Here is an 18012-nt window from a genome sequence, read left to right as displayed (position 1 = left end):
TATGTGCTAGCCCTGCCTTTTGACAAAATGGTAAGAGAAAGACAGTAGCAGTAGGTAGGAACATTAAGCAGAAGTAGTAGGTAGGAACTTTTAGGTGTGAGCCTTAAGTATTAGTAGCAGGCTGGAACATTAGGTAGTAGTAGTCAGTAAGAACAGTAGCTGAAGCCTCAGGAAACACTACACTAGATTGCCCTCTGTTAGTGACCTGTTAAGGGTGATGCATTAAAAGGCTAAGCAGCAGCACTGGAATTTTCACCAGTTATGGAGACTTTTGCTGTGGTCACCCCCTTGAGGGAGTTCCCAAAGAGAATGGGCATTAGAGATATAGATAGATAAATACATAGATAGATAGGTAGTAGAGAAAAATCTAATAATTTCATTAACCAGAAAAGTCATTCAAAAGGATGGGATCAGACTCCAACTGATTTAGGTAAGTAGGGCTATAGAGGATATATATCTTACAAAGATTCTTTGATAAATATCTTAGAAAATTTGCATTTTTCAGCGTCTAAATACAAAATAAATGATTGTTAACAATCGTAATAGAGTTTTTGGTGTCATATTAGTTAAAAAGTAAAAACAATAAAATCATAAAAATAAAAACTGAGGAACAAACCAAAAACTGCAACCTAAAATAGCCTCTACTCACCTCATTTAACTGATTATTATTGTTAACCTTGACTTTACTAGCTAAGTATTTATTGTACTTTTCTTGTTCATCTGGAGGGAGGGTGAGATGTGTACGACCCAGAAGAACATGAACATATCGCTCTAACACATACCAAAGCATCTCAGTGAAGAATGGATAGCGGAACTTTGATGGTACCTGAAAAATATATATATCATAATTATGCTGATATAACAGGAATGCTCCAAATCTCATTATGTCTGATAAAAACCCAACAAATTTTATCAAAGTTATGCACCAAATACATATGGCTGGTCTGGTAGTGCAAATATATACTGCATTTATCAAATTTATTTCTAAACATTATCCAAGCATCACTGAAATAAATGATCTCACCTAGTTTAACAAAACAGGAAAGTTAAAGTTCACAATTCCATCTGGGATAAATACAGAAACATGCTTGAATGGGCATTACTGAACTCAGCTTGCATGCAGTTATGCCAAAAGTGAAAATTCACCCCTGGTTAGGTTGTATAATTGTCAATGGATAACAAGTATTATAGCCTTGTTAAAGAAATTCTTCCTCAACTGCAGTCCATTCTTTTCCTGCTACTGATCACAGCACAGCTTTAAAGCTACAAGGGCTCCATAAAAAGGGGCCTGGGGTTTAAAAACATACAATTCGACTCTAAATTCAAATGTGAACAGATAACCTATAAAATCACTAAATTCACAAGTTTCATGACAGCTAACAGAAGTTAAAGAATGAGACACACAGGAATATAGGAGTGGATGTTCTATTCAGTTCCAATATCTGAGCTGCTGAGCTATGTTAATGGAAAACTTGTAAGACTAAGTTTAACCAAAATTCATGATCTGCATAAGATAGCACTTATGCATGAAGTTCTGGGCACTGATATAAACATATACACAGAAAAACTTCAACATAACTCAATCTTTAAACTTGAACTTATGACTGAACTTGCGTTGCTATCAAAACACCAGCATTACTCAGACATCATAAAAATAGAAATCAAAGTTCTGAATACATACAGAGATACAAGAATCAGGCCAGTCATTAACCCATTTAGCATTTTTTTTTACAGCCAGTACCATCCACATTCTCTTCACACTAAAAATAATATAACAATAATATGACAGGATTTAGCAGAAGTGGATAATTTGCATAATATTACTGAAATCAGGACAAAAATATAAAAGAACAAGTGGTGTGAAACATGCTTCTGAATTTCTTTCATACAATGAAATGTGACAGAGCAGCAAGAGCAGACAGGATTGCACTTCAATTTTTCAAACAAGGGGGTGAAAGCATTGGTATTTGATAAATCAGGATTTTAAGGGTATGCATGGCTTAAGGTGAGATGCCTGAGGACTGGCAGAATGTTTACGTCAAACTTTATCACTTAACATACCTTATCATCAACATTCATGCAGGTAACCTACATTAAGTCTGCAGAAACTGACAACTAAGGCAATTTCAACACAAGCCGTGCCATTCTTTTCTATCAAGTCTGCAAGGTAACAGACTGACACTTCTATGGAAACATTCAGCACCAACACATATGCCCTTCCCTAACCACTTATAACTTATCCTTGAAATTGCACTAGGAATTCTCAAAACATAACTATACATCAGGAGAAGTATGATGGGTACATGTAAATATACAGTCATGACCACTCTTTCTTGCAATAACTGGAATGGCTCAGGTATAAAAGTTAACTTCGTGTTACTGATGAGGAAAGCATAGAAAGACTTATCACATAAGATTTTGGATAGTTCTAACACTTCTAAAGACTGGATACCTCTCTAAAAGTATACCTTGTGTTATTGACAAGGAAAGCATAGAAATACTTATCAAATATGATTTTGGACAGTTGTAACACCTTAAAAGATTGGACACCTTTGTTCACCTCATGAGAGAATATATGATTTTATACAGAACTACTTTCCCCACCTCAGCGAGGTTGACAGTTACAAAAAAAAACCTCACCTGTCGCACAACCACCTTAGCTGTCAAGTATAATGCACTGAAAACAGAGCCTAAGGAAGAATAATGAAGCAACGTTATTCACATCTAATCCTATGGACAGGGGAGAAAGAATAATGCCTACATATCTCAGCATGTCATAAATGGCAACCAAGTGAGGCAGAAGCAGAGTGCTGGAAATTCTCTCCTCCATCATTTTCCCAAAGACAGAACAGAGGATGGAGACATGCAAGAGTTTTTGCATCCTCTAAGGCTTAGTTATCAGTTCTTGGTGCTACTTTACTCACAAGGGAAAGAGTAATACCCACAAGGGAAAGAGTAAACAAGTATGAAATAAAGAAGTAATTCACATCATACAAACCACATTCTGAAATACTTACATGAGTAGCATCTTCCACCTGAGCAACTCTGAGTTGCTTTTCAATCCCAAAGCTATGTAGAAAGTTGCCACCAAACACTAGAGAATCTTCTGGGGTATACACTGCATGAATCCAACCTGGAAAGAATCATTCCCTTGTCCTTCTTTCTTTCTTTAATATTTTCTCAACTTTCCTGCCTTAGTGAGGTGAAAAATTAAAAGTACATCATGATGTTACAGTTACCGAGTGACTTTCAACTTTAGTTTCCTATCTCTATCTGTACCCCTCTCCCCCAAATACTTTTATTTTCACCACATACTCTTGTATGCTTACTGTCTAAAATTCTCCCTACTAAAACCTTCACAGCCTACTCTTCCTTATCTAACATTGCCTCTCTATATATACACTCTTCATTCTACATACAAATCTGGCTGTTTTCTCTCTCCCTTATGTTATTACTCATAGAAGTTTTGCTGCCTTCCAATACCTATCCCATGTGTGCAAACTTATTACAGCCTGATCCATTTTTGCCACACTTGTTGCCACTTTCACAACAGTGAAGAAGCATCACATCAGGAATAGACTATCAACAGCCTCACTTATTCACATCCACTCTCTAGCTGTCATGTACAATGTATTACACTGGATCCTGTCATCCACAGTAAAGCCCATGAGTAATCAATGGTTTCCCCAGATAACTTCATGTGCCCTAATGAAGCCTAATTCCAGCACATCACCCCATTTACCACAACACTCCAATTAATTCTACCCAATACACACTTCTCGTCATACTGAATATCCAGACCAGGATGACTCCAATTTCTTCTTAAGATTCACCCTCCTACTTACTCTCTCCACTTCTGAGAAGTAACACCTGTGAGTCAGTCTCTTCACTCACTGTCTCCACATGTCCATTCCATTTCAGTAAACTGTGGATGGCTTTGTTACACTCCTCTTACTACCACATTATCTCTTGAAATGTCATTTCTTATGCAATCAACTCCTCTCACATCCAATTTTGTCCTTAGGCATGTCATTTCAAACCAGTTCATCCTCCTACATTCTTTGGCATTCAGAGACATACATACATACCTCACTGTCAGGACTACTATACCTTTAATCATATACATTTTTGCCCCTATAGCTAATGACTTCTTCTTCCGTGCATTTTTCAATGCATCCAGGACCTTAGCTCCCTCTCCCATTCTATGACTCACTTCAGCCTCCACGATTTCATCCACAGCCAAGTCCACTCCAATCTATCTAAAGCATTCCATTGTTCAAAATCCTTCTTATCCAACTCCTATGACCCCTCTTCCCAACCCCAATTATGTCATAGACTTGTCACTCACTCTTAAGACCTTACATTCATCTCCTTCCTCACCTCATCTATTGAGAGGTAACATGATGACATAACACCCTTGCCAGATACCCACTCAAGAATCACACCCTAACTTTCTACTTGCAAAGAGGCCTTCTTTCCTGATCAAAACCACTCAATGCATTTGAAAGCTTTCCATTCATCCAATATACTCACTGCAATTTCAACAAGGCCTTTCTGTCAACCAATATCATGAACTTTCTCCACATACATATATGCCATGTGCAATTCTGTCTAAGTATTTCTCAAAAAATTTTCAAAGCAAACACCTTGTTCACATATACTCTACCTCTCCACATGCCACAAAACTCCTCCCCAATCACAGCAAAAAATTATGTATCTACCAATCTAATACAACAATACTGTTCCCATTTACTGGTGGTAGATCAAGTGCTACAAAAGAATACAACTTTCAGGAAAATTATAAGTGCACAACTGAGACTCCTAAACACACAGGACAGCAAAAGGGCAGGGGCACCTAATACCTATAGGTTAAACTTGCTATCAAACTACCCTTCACAATACTTATACATCAACTTTATAAACTTATATTCTTGAAAATAACAACTTACAAAGATTACCAAAATAAGCCAGCCAACATACCAGTGGGTATGAAGAATGTATTCCCTTGATGGAGTTCTACACGAGCACATTTATCGACAGTGTCCCCAAAGAATATGTCACTTTGCTTGCCTGAGAGGACCCACTGTTCATACAGCTGTAGATTGCGTTCTGTTGGAGGTATTAACCAGAAAATCTGTAGGAATAAAGCAGAGTATAAACAAAAATGGAATTAAATTTCTTTTTAAACATAATTACCTTTCCTATTCTAGCAAGGTAGCATCAGGTACAAATAGATGGCACATAGCCACTTCAGATGCCTCATATAATGTACGAAAATAAAAGCATACCATCCACAAACAAACCCCATACCTCAGTGAAAGCATCCCCGTTCCACCCTCTTTACCAAAGAGATACAACTCATTCTATCAAGTGTGTGCCATTTGCCCTCAGAATGTTTAGGTCTAGATACCCTAAAGCTTCCTTCACTTCATTTTTTTATCTCCTCTTCAGTCACCCTCTCCTCGCTCATTCCCTCTGATATATATGTCCTTTTGTCAGTTTCTTTTCACTTATCCTCTCCAAATGTTTGAACCATTTTTGTACCCCCTGATCAGCCCTTTAGTCCACACTACATTTACACCTCTCTCTTTCACTGTCATTTCATACATAACTAACCTTACACTCATAGGTGTTGCTTGGATTCATGTCTGTCTGGGGTTAAGAGAGTGGCAGAAGTTTTCTGTGGAGATGCAACCATTTTGTTCTGGGCAATCCACTGTTTCAAATATATCATGCAGCACTTCATATTTGTTGTTACTACTGCAATCTCTGGGTGTTGTAATGAAACTGTGAGGATATCTGCATGCAAGAGGACCTTCATGCTGTGGTTTGCTGGAGGTATTGGGAGATCATGTAGGATGAGATTGAAGAGATTTGGAAAAAGAACTGCTCCTTGAAGAAATCTACTATAGAATTTAAATATCTTACAGATGAAGCAATTTACATTAGTGAACCTGGCATGATGTCAGGCTATGAAGGCGGCTGACCTCTTTGTCATTGTTTAGGAGGGTCAAGCATCTTCTGAGAGAGGATGTGACAAGAGACACTGTCAAATGATCTGATGATGTCTATGACCACTAGCACTGTGTGGGAATGGCGATGAGATTAGTTTGAACCATCTTAAGATAAGTCGTGTGAGGTCTGTGTGTGTGTGTGGACTGTGTACACAAGAATAGGATATTTTCCACAATTCTTTTGTAGATCAGTTTTTCAGGGTCTGTATACTGAAGAGAGAAGAGAATTAGAGCAATTGGAGGGAGAGTTGGGTGGTTTAAAGGGTTTTAGGAAGTCGTTATGCTGGCAAGTATCAAGATTTAAGAAAATTTTCTGTGAAGCCAGGAGTCACTAAGGATATGTCTAAGTGTTTGCACTGCAACTAGGCCAAAGTGTTTTATGTGAAAGTTAAGGTGAGATATTTCAGGTTTTAACTGCAGAGGTTGTATCAATAGGAAGGAAGGGTAGATGGGCAGTGTGTTCAATAACACAATAACATATATGGAGAAAAATGAATGATACTGACCTTTTTTCCTCGAAGAATGTGGTACCACACTGAGGTGCCACCAAAATCTATGTGAAAGTCTGTGTAACAGCCTCTAACAGACATAAGGCAATACTTCTGAACTTTGGGGTACATCATATCTTCCAGGACGTTTGTGGCCTCAGTCTGAGCCTCCTTTAAGTGTCGTGGCCAAACTCGCTCCACCCAATCTATCTGACGTACCTTTAAAGGAAGTGTAAATAAATTCCTTAGTCTAAATATCAAAATCTTCATAAACTTAGTGCTCCTGGGTAGATCCTGCTTGCAGTGGGGGTAATAGGACATATCAAAAAGCACCATATTCATAAAATTGGTAAGGCAAGGAATATCTATCTTTTCTTCCTCAGTTTAACACCTGATCACTGTTTCCCACATTACCAAGGCAGCACCAGGAACAGATGAAGAAAGGCTGCATCTGCTCACATTGGATCTTAAGTGAGTTCTTTTTCACTTTACTGCTTAGAGGCGAGGTTGGTGTGTGTATGATTAATGGATATTGTCTTAGGATGACAGTTCCCTCTATGAGCTCCCTCTAATGGCATGGCCATGGCAATAGAGTCTTAACTCATCTCTAACTTTACACACCTCCCTCACATACATGTATGCGATTGACACCTCCCTCATATACATGTATGCAAGGGAGGAAAGGGACATCAATCTATCTATACTACATCTCTGACACCTGTTCCCACTTGGAATTCACTAAAAGGGGTGGCCATTGCAAAGAAGTCTCCATAACTAGTGAACTCCAGTGCAGCTCCTTAGCTTTTAGTGCCTACCCTTGACAGACCACTGGCATAGGACAACTCTAGCGCAGTGCTTGCAGAGACTCAAACCTAATATTCCCACTGTCTACATAAAAAGATATGCTTTTTTTCCATACACACTCGCCACTTGCCTCATTAGCGAGGTAGCTATAAGAACAGAAGACTTAGCCTTAAAGGGAATATGTATACTTCATATATCACCTGAGCATATAACAGGACATATTCTTTAAATCTTATTACGAGTACACAGTTGTTCTATGCAGATGATGCTGTGGTATTAGCTGAACTTTAGAAGCTGTTGGCTGGAATGGTGGGTTGCTCTCAAGATGTGTGTAAAAGCAAGTTGCTGAAGTGTTTCTGAATAATGTAGTGAACTCAATAATATGGATGAAATTAGGCATTTGGAAGTACAGTTTAGTAACAAAAAAGCTTATGTTATGAGTATGATCTTAAAACAATGAACAAAAGGCTTTGACGAGAGAAAAGAAATGAGGGCAAAAATTTTCCTTCCTGGAGGTCATTTTGATTCTGATGAAAGGATACAAAATCCAAGTCTTCACCGTACATATTCTTCAAAGTTCCAAAGATATGGTCTCACAATTCAAAAACTACCTTCGCTTGTAATACAAATAGTTAACTAAAAATTACAATAATGAGCTGACAAATGCAGAACAATTACTATCCCAACCCAACAGAAATTACACTCCCAAGCTTGTACAAGTGACACTTTCTCATGGGTATTATGGGTAACAACAATTTCTACAATAATGCAAATACAATTTCAAAACAGAACAAAACCCATCAAGCTTAAGATGTAATTTTCATTGTGAAGACACTGAACACTTTCTCCCTAACTGTCCTGTACTCAACTTTCATTACCTTCCCACCCCAAAAGCCCCTTCTATCCTGATGAGACTCCTGCAGCACTCAGTTAGAAGGTCATGTCCACTGGCTGGGAACAAGTATCATAAAGTGCAGATCCTGTGCACATATTTCTGTGCAGTAACTGCAGAGCATCTGAAATGTAAGCACCCACTATCTTCTTTACTGTAGTTACACTGTGGGAATGTTGTGGATATGTTGAAAGAGTTTGTACCATTACAGAGATGGTTGATGTAATCAACTCAGACAAACAACATTTCTGCAATTCTTGACCAGTGGTCCTGACCAGATTCCTATGCACTGCAGGAGTTGAGTTCCATAAAAGGGGTTCCTGGGGCAGGAAAAAATGTAAATTATGTAAATGACTTAAACAGTACAAGTCAGCCAAACCTGGGATGAAAATGAAAAAATTTGTCATCCTTCTACATGGGTAAAAAGAAAGTTAACAAAAACTGATACTTACAACAGTTGGTGCTTGAATCAAAGACTCCAACTTCGTATGAGAAAATTCTAAAGAAATGACATTAAGCAACTTGTCTTTGTCTTTGCTCTCAAAGTATCGCTGCCAGTCTTTCATTGTCATTTCTACATTCTTCTGTGTGTTTACATCCATCACATCAAGCATCCTGCGTGACCCTGAGATGAGAGTATTACTTTATAACAATGTTTACGCCTTTTAATCTTTCTCAAAACCAAAATATGAAACTTTAACCCTAACTCTGCATGTAATAAATACTCTCAAGCAGGATAAAAAGCTTTCTTTCCAAAATCAACTAATTTCATGATAAAGTCCTCTTTACTTCAAATATCATTTTCAAACTAAAACCACTTTCCACAATAACCCTCTTTTAATCATTCTAACTCCCCTATTCATCATAAGTATTCCTCTACATTTTCAACCCAATCACCTCCCCTATTAGTTATTTATCACTTCCTCTGTCCTTTAACAGCAGAATGAATCAAACTTTCACAATGCAACAGCATCCCTTCTTATAAATAAGATGCACTGTTGACTAACACAGCTGTATCACCCTGCAGCAAAATGTTTAAAACAATACTGTGGCATCCCACATATGCATTAGTGTGTGGGGCTGTACAAATGATGAAAAGAATCTTTCAATTCACACATCCTTTAAATGCAAAAACTGAGAATCGATACAGACTAAAATTCTTCATTTATTTAGTCTTTCTTTCAAGCTTACCGACACACAGACGAACGTCATTGATTGAGAAATCTGAATTTGGTATTACGATGCCCAGCTGTGATTTATCCCTGAAGAGCAAGGGCCAATTAAATCCATTCTCTTGCACATACCCAAGATTAAATTCTGAAAAAGAAAAAATATTAATATCACTATATATACATAAGTTTGCTGTTCTCAACAGAAAGTTCTGCAGTTGGATAATGACTCACAGTTCCTTAGTGTATCTATCATGTTGGCAGTCTTTCACTGTTAGAACACAAACTCAGGAACTAAGCAATTAGTTAACAAAATCTCAGGTAACTTCTGAACTTTGACACAGGAGTGCCATGGAGATTGCCATTTTAAATTGTCAAAACTGGCAGCTGGATGACTGTCACACAGAACATAAAACACCAAAATTAAGTGACTGTCATCTCCCATGGTGACCATTTGCTAACAAACTTAAGAGAGAAAGCCTGAGCTGACTGACAACACCAGACCAAATTCAGATCTTACTCTGAAACCTGTGATTGTTCTGCTCCAGATCCACACCATCAAGCTGAGGTGCTGTGTAAAGTTAGCTTACAATTTTACCTCATAATGTAAGCAAATGAGATGAGACCCCCAAACTGGGGTAAAAGGTTGCCAATGCAATTATTTCCAAAGCTATCATATGTTTATGTTCAGAAAATATTTACGTACATTCTAGCAAAATTGATATATGTTTCAAATGAGAGTGAAGAGACTCTGCATTGTATTTCATTTGCCTCCATACACAGAAGAACTGCATACATTTCATTTGCCTCCATGCACAAAGGAACAAAGATAAAGGCAAGTGATGGACATAAGCCATAAAATCAATATCAAAATAAGTCTGAGGTGTAGCATACGACACATTAATGGGCCACCCAGCCAAATGCACAGGTTCGAATCCTGGTTTTGGCAGTTAGTCCAAATTCAACCCTGTAGTTCATCCTCCCCTGGGGTTGGTTAATAAAGGAAGAGGTGATGTGAAAAGGAGGCTTGTTAGAGCATCCATTTTCTTGTATCATGAGTAAGACTCTGGTAAGAACACCTTTAGCCAAAGGAATCTTGGGGTGGATGCTATAGCCATGCATTTGTCATTTGTATAAACCACATTTTCAGCTTGGGTTCTGCTAGCATCCTTAAAGGGTTCTCTGAAATTCTGTAATCAAAAAATTACAGAGGCTTAATAGTCCATAATCATCTAGGAAGTAAACATTTACAGTAACAAGGATAATTAATTAACACATAGCAACTAAGAAAAACTGAAAAATAAGTGAATGTGACTGGAAGAAAGAGCAAGGTGGATTAATAAAGAACTGGACATACTAAATGCGAGTGAAAATATGCATTTCTAGACTTGAAAATAAGTTGTGAAATATAATACTTGATTAGTATGGATTCTGTTGTAGGTGTACAGAAAGAGGTGATCTTTGTAGTGACAATATATGCTAAATGAAGACATGGAAATACAGAGTAAAGGTGATTAACTGGAGGTTGAGGTATGATAACTGCATGTCTGACATATGTAAAGGATCAACACAGACTGACCAAGAGCGTTTCTGCATCAGCAGTGGAAGGAACAAGGACAAGAAACCAAGTAGATGGATGGAGGAATGCAAGATAAAGAGTAAACTTGAACGGCGTCGCATATGGGGACAGGAAGCATACTGTTAATGAACCAAACCAGGCCATGTAAGGCTTGGCTGTGAATGGTAGGGTTACAGTACAAATGAGGCCACTGTTCATTTCTTCCAGAAGCTATTTCACTAAAGTGGAAAAGCAGTTACATATATTCATTCATTTATCATACTTGGTCGCCATTTCCCATGTCAGTAATGTAGCACCAGGAAACTGACGAAGAATAGCCCAACCACTCATATACACATACATATACATAAATGCCCACATACATACATATAAACACATACACACACAAACATATACATATATACACATGTACATATTACTTAATTGCCTTCATCCATTCTGGCACTACCCCAACCCCAAAGAAACAGCATCGCCACCCCCTGCTTTAGCGAGGTACCACCAAGCAAAGAAGGCCACATTTGTTCACACTTAGTCTTGGCTGTCGTGTGTAATGCACTGAAACCACAGCTCCCTATCCACATCTGGGCCCCACAGACCTTTCCATGGTTACTCTGAACATTTCACATACCATGATATATATATCATATTCTATTTATTCATTTTTCATTATACTTAATCGGTCTCCCACCACATATGAAATAGTACCCCCCCCCCCCATGCATGTGAGAGATAGCACTAAAAAAAAAAAAAAAAAAAGTCACATTCATTCACACTCAGTCTCTAGCTGTCATGTGTAATGCACCGAAACTACAGCTCCCTTTCCACATCCAGTCTCCACAAAATTTTCCATGGTTTACCCCAGATGCTTCACATGCCCCAGTTCAATCCACTGATATATATATATACATATTTTCTATATCATATATAACTGCTGTTTCGCCTTTCACATGCAGGAGGGTGAAAGGCGAGCAAGAAATAGAGTGAATTGGAACGATGTGGTATACCGGGGTTGATGTGCTGTCAATGGATTGAACCACGGTATCTGAAGCGTCTGGGGTAAACCATGGAAAATTTTGTGGGGCCTGGATGTGGAAAGGGGGCTGTGGTTTCGGTGCATTATACATGACAGCTAGAGACTGTGTGTGAATGAATGTGGCCTTTGTTGTCTTTTCCTAGCGCTACCTCGCACACGTGCCGGGGTGGCGACGGGAATGAATAAGGGCAGATAGTATGAATTATGTTTTTTCTTTCTTTCATACTATTCACCATTTCCCGCGTTTGCAAGGTAGCGCTAAGAACAGAGGACTGGGCCTTTGAGGGAATATCCTCATCTGGCCCCCTTCTCTGTTCCTTCTTTTGGAGAAATAAAAAAAGAGAGAGGGGAGGATATGTGTATATGTGTATATATATATGTGTAAGTTGAGATGTATAGGTATGTATATGTGCATGCGTGGACATGTATGTATATAAATGTGTATGTGGGTGGATTGGGCCATTCTTTCGTCTGTTTCTTTGTGCTACCTCGCTAACGCGGGAGACAACGACAAAGTATCATAAATAAAATATTACTTATAATATTTATTTTGCTTTGTCGCTGTTCCCCGTGTTTGCGAGGTAGCGCAAGGAAACAGACGAAAGAAATGGCCCAACCCACCTCCATACACAATGTATATACATACACGTCCACACACGCAAATATACATACCTATACATCTCAACGTACACATATATATACACACACAGACACATACATATATACCCATGCACACAATTCACACTGTCTGCCTTTATTCATTCCTATCGCCACCTCGCCACACATGGAATACCATCCCCCTCCCCCCTCATGTGTGCGAGGTAGCACTAGGAAAAGACAACAAAGGCCCCATTCGTTCACACTCAGTCTCTAGCTGTCATGCAATAATGCCCGAAACCACAGCTCCCTTTCCACATCCAGGCCCCACACAACTTTCCATGGTTTACCCCAGACGCTTCACATGCCCTGATTCAATCCACTGACAGCACGTCAACCCCGGTATACCACATCGATCCAATTCACTCTATTCCTTGCCCTCCTTTCACCCTCCTGCATGTTCAGGCCCCGATCACACAAAATCTTTTTCACTCCATCTTTCCACCTCCAATTTGGTCTCCCACTTCTCCTCGTTCCCTCCACCTCTGACACATATATCCTCTTGGTCAATCTTTCCTCACTCATTCTCTCCATGTGCCCAAACCATTTCAAAACACCCTCTTCTGCTCTCTCAACCACGCTCTTTTTATTTCCACACATCTCTCTTACCCTCACGTTACTTACTCGATCAAACCACCTCACACAACACATTGTCCTCAAACATCTCATTTCCAGCACATCCATCCTCCTGCGCACAACTCTATCCATAGCCCAAGCTTCGCAACCATACAACATTGTTGGAACCACTATTCCTTCAAACATACCCATTTTTGCTTTCCGAGATAATGTTCTCGACTTCCACACATTCTTCAAGGCTCCCAGGATTTTCGCCCCCTCCCCCACCCTATGATTCACTTCCGCTTCCATGGTTACATCCGCTGCCAGATCCACTCCCAGATATCTAAAACACTTTACTTCCTCTAGTTTTTCTCCCTGGGGATAGGGGAGAAAGAATACTTCCCACGTATTGCCTGCGTGTCATAGAAGGCGACTAAAAGGGAAGGGAGCGGGGGGATGGAAATCCTCCCCTCTCGTTTTTTTTTTTTTTTTTTAATTTTCCAAAAGAAGGAACAGAGAAGGGGGCCAGGAGAAGATATTCCCTCAAAGGCCCAGTCCTCTGTTCTTAACGCTACCTCGCTATCGCGGGAAATGGCTAATAGTATGAAAAAAATATATATATATATACACACACACACACACACCCTACCATATCTTGACAATATTAATGTTACAAGTGTAAAAAAGATACTGTAAAACAGCCTGAATTATATTTCAACAGTTTACAGGTAGTACATTTTCTGTGCTAGAATTAGAGTAATAATTTCACAATACAATCAGTTATAAAATGAAGTAAAATGCACACTTTTTGGCACGTAAATGAATTAGCATTCTAAAAAGAGTGAATCATCTACATCAAAATTCAATGCAAACAGCAGTGGATTAGACTAAGAGGAAGACCTTAGCTAATTCTCTGACTTTCATCCCTACACAAGAAGAACCATTACCAATTCTCTGACTTGTGTCCCTACACAAAGTTTTGGAAAATGCAGTAATTAGTCTGCTATGTAACAACCCTAAATACACCATCAATAATGACACTTCTATATAATGTAACAAAATAAGATACCTCAACCATCGGTCAAACACAAAGGATAAAAGGCATGCATTTTGATCATATAGTTTTTTCTGAGTTTTAGAAACTGCCTTATCAACTGGAGAACTATGATAAATACTTCTCCAAGAATTAATCTTCTGTGACAGAACAAACTTCTAAGGATATATTCAACAGAAACAGCTCTTCCTGCTTATATTTCACTATTATGTGATTTTTTTCCTTTTAACTGACTGACCATGATCTGCCATGAAAATGCAAGCTGTAAATTAATCAAAATAACTTTTGTAAATCTGAATCTTACAAAAACTGACCAATTTCTATATTCTCCAACAAATTTTCTCAATATCTTATCATATCAAAAGGGGACTTAACAGGTCTTTAAATGTAAGTAACATAGCTGAGACCAAAGGTATAGTTATCAATTTTGAATGATTATGAAATACTACTTAATCTCCTACCTGACTGAGGATCTTTGGAGAATATGGATCTAAATAATTTTCTTGCCCTCTGATACATCAATGGAAATTCAGGATCAGTTGGGGAATATGGTACAATTAGCCCGCCCCTGCCTTTCCAAGACTGCTGCCTGTAATTTGGAGCAATGTTTGAGTGATGCAGTCAAGATGAGGGATCAGGTAGTGGGAAAGTCCACTCCAGTAAACTTATGAAACCAATATGAAAAAACTACTACTTGATTGCAACTCAAAGACTTTTTAAACGGTATACACTTTAACTTTGACAAAAAAAATGAAGCACCTAAATTTCTTAATAGTGTCTTGTAAAGATATATAGCTAAGGTACATAACATCTGGTTCTCACTCATCTTTAAGCTATTTGTAGGCTTCCATGAAAGATGCTTGACTGGAGAATTCTAAATACCATCCAAAAAAAGTTTAGATTAATATATTCCTCTTTTGGTAAGCATATGCATTCCAGCCTCTGAGGCTATGAGGTAAGCAATGAAAGTTGTGTATCAAGTGGGGGATACATTGTGTCACTTGTACAAAAATCACCAAAAATTCTGCGTATAACTTATTCTGAAACAGAAATTAATACAGCAACGACAAGACTGATTTCTAAATCAACCAGTAAAACAAACATTATCATAAAGGGTACAGGGGTTGGTGGGGGATTATCAGAACTATATTTCCAAAAGCATGGCCTTAAAAAAAGTACTGAAACACACAACCAAAGTAACTGAAGCCGCATCTTAGACTACAATAATGTGGTCAGCTAACAAGTTTGTATTGAACATTAGTACGTAATCTTGTTTAGAACATCATTATGTTAGATTAAATCATCAATTTTCTGCTTAATTACTTTTTTCTTTCCTTTGATTATAGTTACTCAATCACAGAGTAAAAAAATTTTGATACGATACCAAGCAAATGAACAGACTATATAAAAGTGTATATATCAATCTAATAACCCAAGAGTCACTGATACATGCACTTTAACAGTAACCATTTCACAATTATCAATAATGGCACTATAACTGATAACAGAGAAGAATGAGCAAAAATAATTTAGTTATTCAAAGAGATTTGGAAATTAGATAAGATTAAGATTGCATAGCACTGTCACTGCATGAGCGAAATGTCTTCAATTAAAATCTAATGTGAATAAGAGCAAGTTAATAATATTAGGTTCAGTAGGGTGGACAAGTAGGGACAAGCCAATTGGGAGGAAAGTTTGAATGGAGAAAAACTGGAGGAAGTGAAGTGTTCAGCATCGGATGGAACCATGGAAGCGGAAGCGAATCACAGGGTGGGGGAGGGAGGGGGCAAAAGTTCAGGGAGCGTTGAAAAAATGTGTGGAGGCAAGAACGTTATCTGAGAGAAAAAATGGGTATGTTTGAAGGAATAGCGGTTCCAACAATGCTATATGGTTGTGATGCGCGGGCTATAGATAGGGCTGTGCGGAGGAGGGTGGATGTGTTGGAAATGAGATGTTTGAGGACAATATGTGGTATGAGGTGATTTGATCGAGTAAGTAATGAAAGGATAAGAGAGGTGTATGGTAATAAAAAGAGTATGGTTGAGAGAGTAGAAGAGGGTGTAATGAAATGGTTGGGTCACATGGAGAGAATGAGTGAGGAGAGGCTGACAAAGAGGATATATGTGTCAGAGGTGGAGGGAAAAATAAGTGGAAGATCAAATTGGAGGCAGAAGGATGGAGTGGAAAAGATTTTGAGCGATTGGGGCCAAAACATGCAGGAGGGTGAAAAGCATGCAAGGAACAGAATGAATTGGAACCATGTGGTATACCAGGGTCAACATGCTATCAATGTATTGAACCAGGGCATGTAAAGCGTCTGGGGTAAACCATGGAAAGTTTTATGGCCTGGATGTGGAAAGGGAGCTGTGGTTTCGGTGTATTACACATGACAGCGAGAGACTGAGTGTAAACGAATGTGGCCTTTGATGTCTTTTCCTAGTGCTACCTCACGCATACACGCACGGGGTGCCATTTCATGTGTGGTGGGGTGGCGACGGAAATGGATAAAGGCAGCAAGTATGAATATGTACATGTGTATATATGTATATGTGCATGTGTGGGCATGCATGTATATACATGTGTATGTGGGTGGGTTGGGCCATTTCTTTCGTCTGTTTCCTTGTGCTAGCTCGCTAACGCACAAGACAGCAACAAAATATAATAAATACATTCAGCGCCGGTGGCTGATTCATGTGAGAAACTGCAGAAGCTGGTGACTGAGTTTGGTAAAGTGTGTGAAAGAAGAAAGTTACGAGTAAATGTGAATAAGAGCACGGTTATTAGGTACAGTAGGGTTGAGGGTCAAGTCAATTGGGAGGTAAGTTTGAATGGAGAAAAACTGGAGGAAGTAAAGTGTTTTAGATATCTGGGAGTGGATCTGGCAGCGGATGGAACCATGGAAGAGGAAGTGGATCATAGGGTGGGGGAGGGGGCGAAAATCCTGGGAGCCTTGAAGAATGTGTGGAAGTCGAGAACATTATCTCAGAAAGCAAAAATGGGTATGTTTGAAGGAATAGTGGTTCCAACAATGTTGTATGGTTGTGAGGCGTGGGCTATGGATAGAGTTGTGCGCAGGAGGATGGATGTGCTGGAAATGAGATGTTTGAGGACAATGTGTGGTGTGAGGTGGTTTGATCGAGTAAGTAACGTGAGGGTAAGAGAGATGTGTGGAAATAAAAAGAGCGTGGTTGAGAGAGCAGAAGAGGGTGTTTTGAAATGGTTTGGGCACATGGAGAGAATGAGTGAGGAAAGATTGACCAAGAGGATATATGTGTCGGAGGTGGAGGGAACAAGGAGAAGTGGGAGACCAAATTGGAGGTGGAAAGATGGAGTGAAAAAGATTTTGTGTGATCGGGGCCTGAACATGCAGGAGGGTGAAAGGAGGGCAAGGAATAGAGTGAACTGGATCGATGTGGTATACCGGGGTTGACGTGCTATCAGTGGATTGAATCAGGGCATGTGAAGCGTCTGGGGTAAACCATGGAAAGCTGTGTAGGTATGTATATTTGCGTGTGTGGACGTATGTATATACATGTGTATGGGGGTGGGTTGGGCTATTTCTTTCGTCTGTTTCCTTGCGCTACCTCACAAACGCGGGAGACAGCGAAAAAAAAAAAAAATACATTCATTAGATCTAATTGTATTAATCTTTTTTAAATACTCACAATTATATAATTTCAACTAGCTAATATCAATAACAACAACAGTCTTTCATTAATACTGACAAGGTGAATGACAGCAAGGATCTGAGCTTAAGTCCCATT

At 38.9% G+C, this 18012-nt stretch overlaps 1 protein-coding gene across 5 annotated transcripts in view; it reads right to left on the bottom strand.

Moving 5' to 3' along the window:
* Nucleotides 1-18012, bottom strand: part of LOC139746120 (lysine-specific demethylase 2A-like) — a 94580-nt gene that overhangs the window by 65252 nt on the left and 11316 nt on the right. For 4 of the 5 annotated variants that reach the window (XM_071656974.1, XM_071656973.1, XM_071656975.1 and 1 more), the window contains exons 3-8: nt 9390-9515; nt 8651-8823; nt 6521-6721; nt 4981-5134; nt 3018-3133; nt 650-826 (exon numbers count right to left, since the gene is read on the bottom strand). In XM_071656974.1, coding sequence (XP_071513075.1) covers nt 650-826; nt 3018-3133; nt 4981-5134; nt 6521-6721; nt 8651-8823; nt 9390-9515 — 947 coding nt within the window. Of the gene's footprint in view, nt 1-649; nt 827-3017; nt 3134-4980; nt 5135-6520; nt 6722-8650; nt 8824-9389; nt 9516-14709; nt 14838-18012 lie in introns of all 5 variants that reach the window. The other variant, XM_071656976.1, reaches the window with a different exon arrangement.

This window comes from Panulirus ornatus, chromosome 64 (genome assembly GCF_036320965.1).
Source record: "Panulirus ornatus isolate Po-2019 chromosome 64, ASM3632096v1, whole genome shotgun sequence".
Classification (NCBI taxonomy): domain Eukaryota; kingdom Metazoa; phylum Arthropoda; class Malacostraca; order Decapoda; family Palinuridae; genus Panulirus; species Panulirus ornatus.
This window is presented reverse-complemented; position numbering and strand designations above follow the sequence as displayed.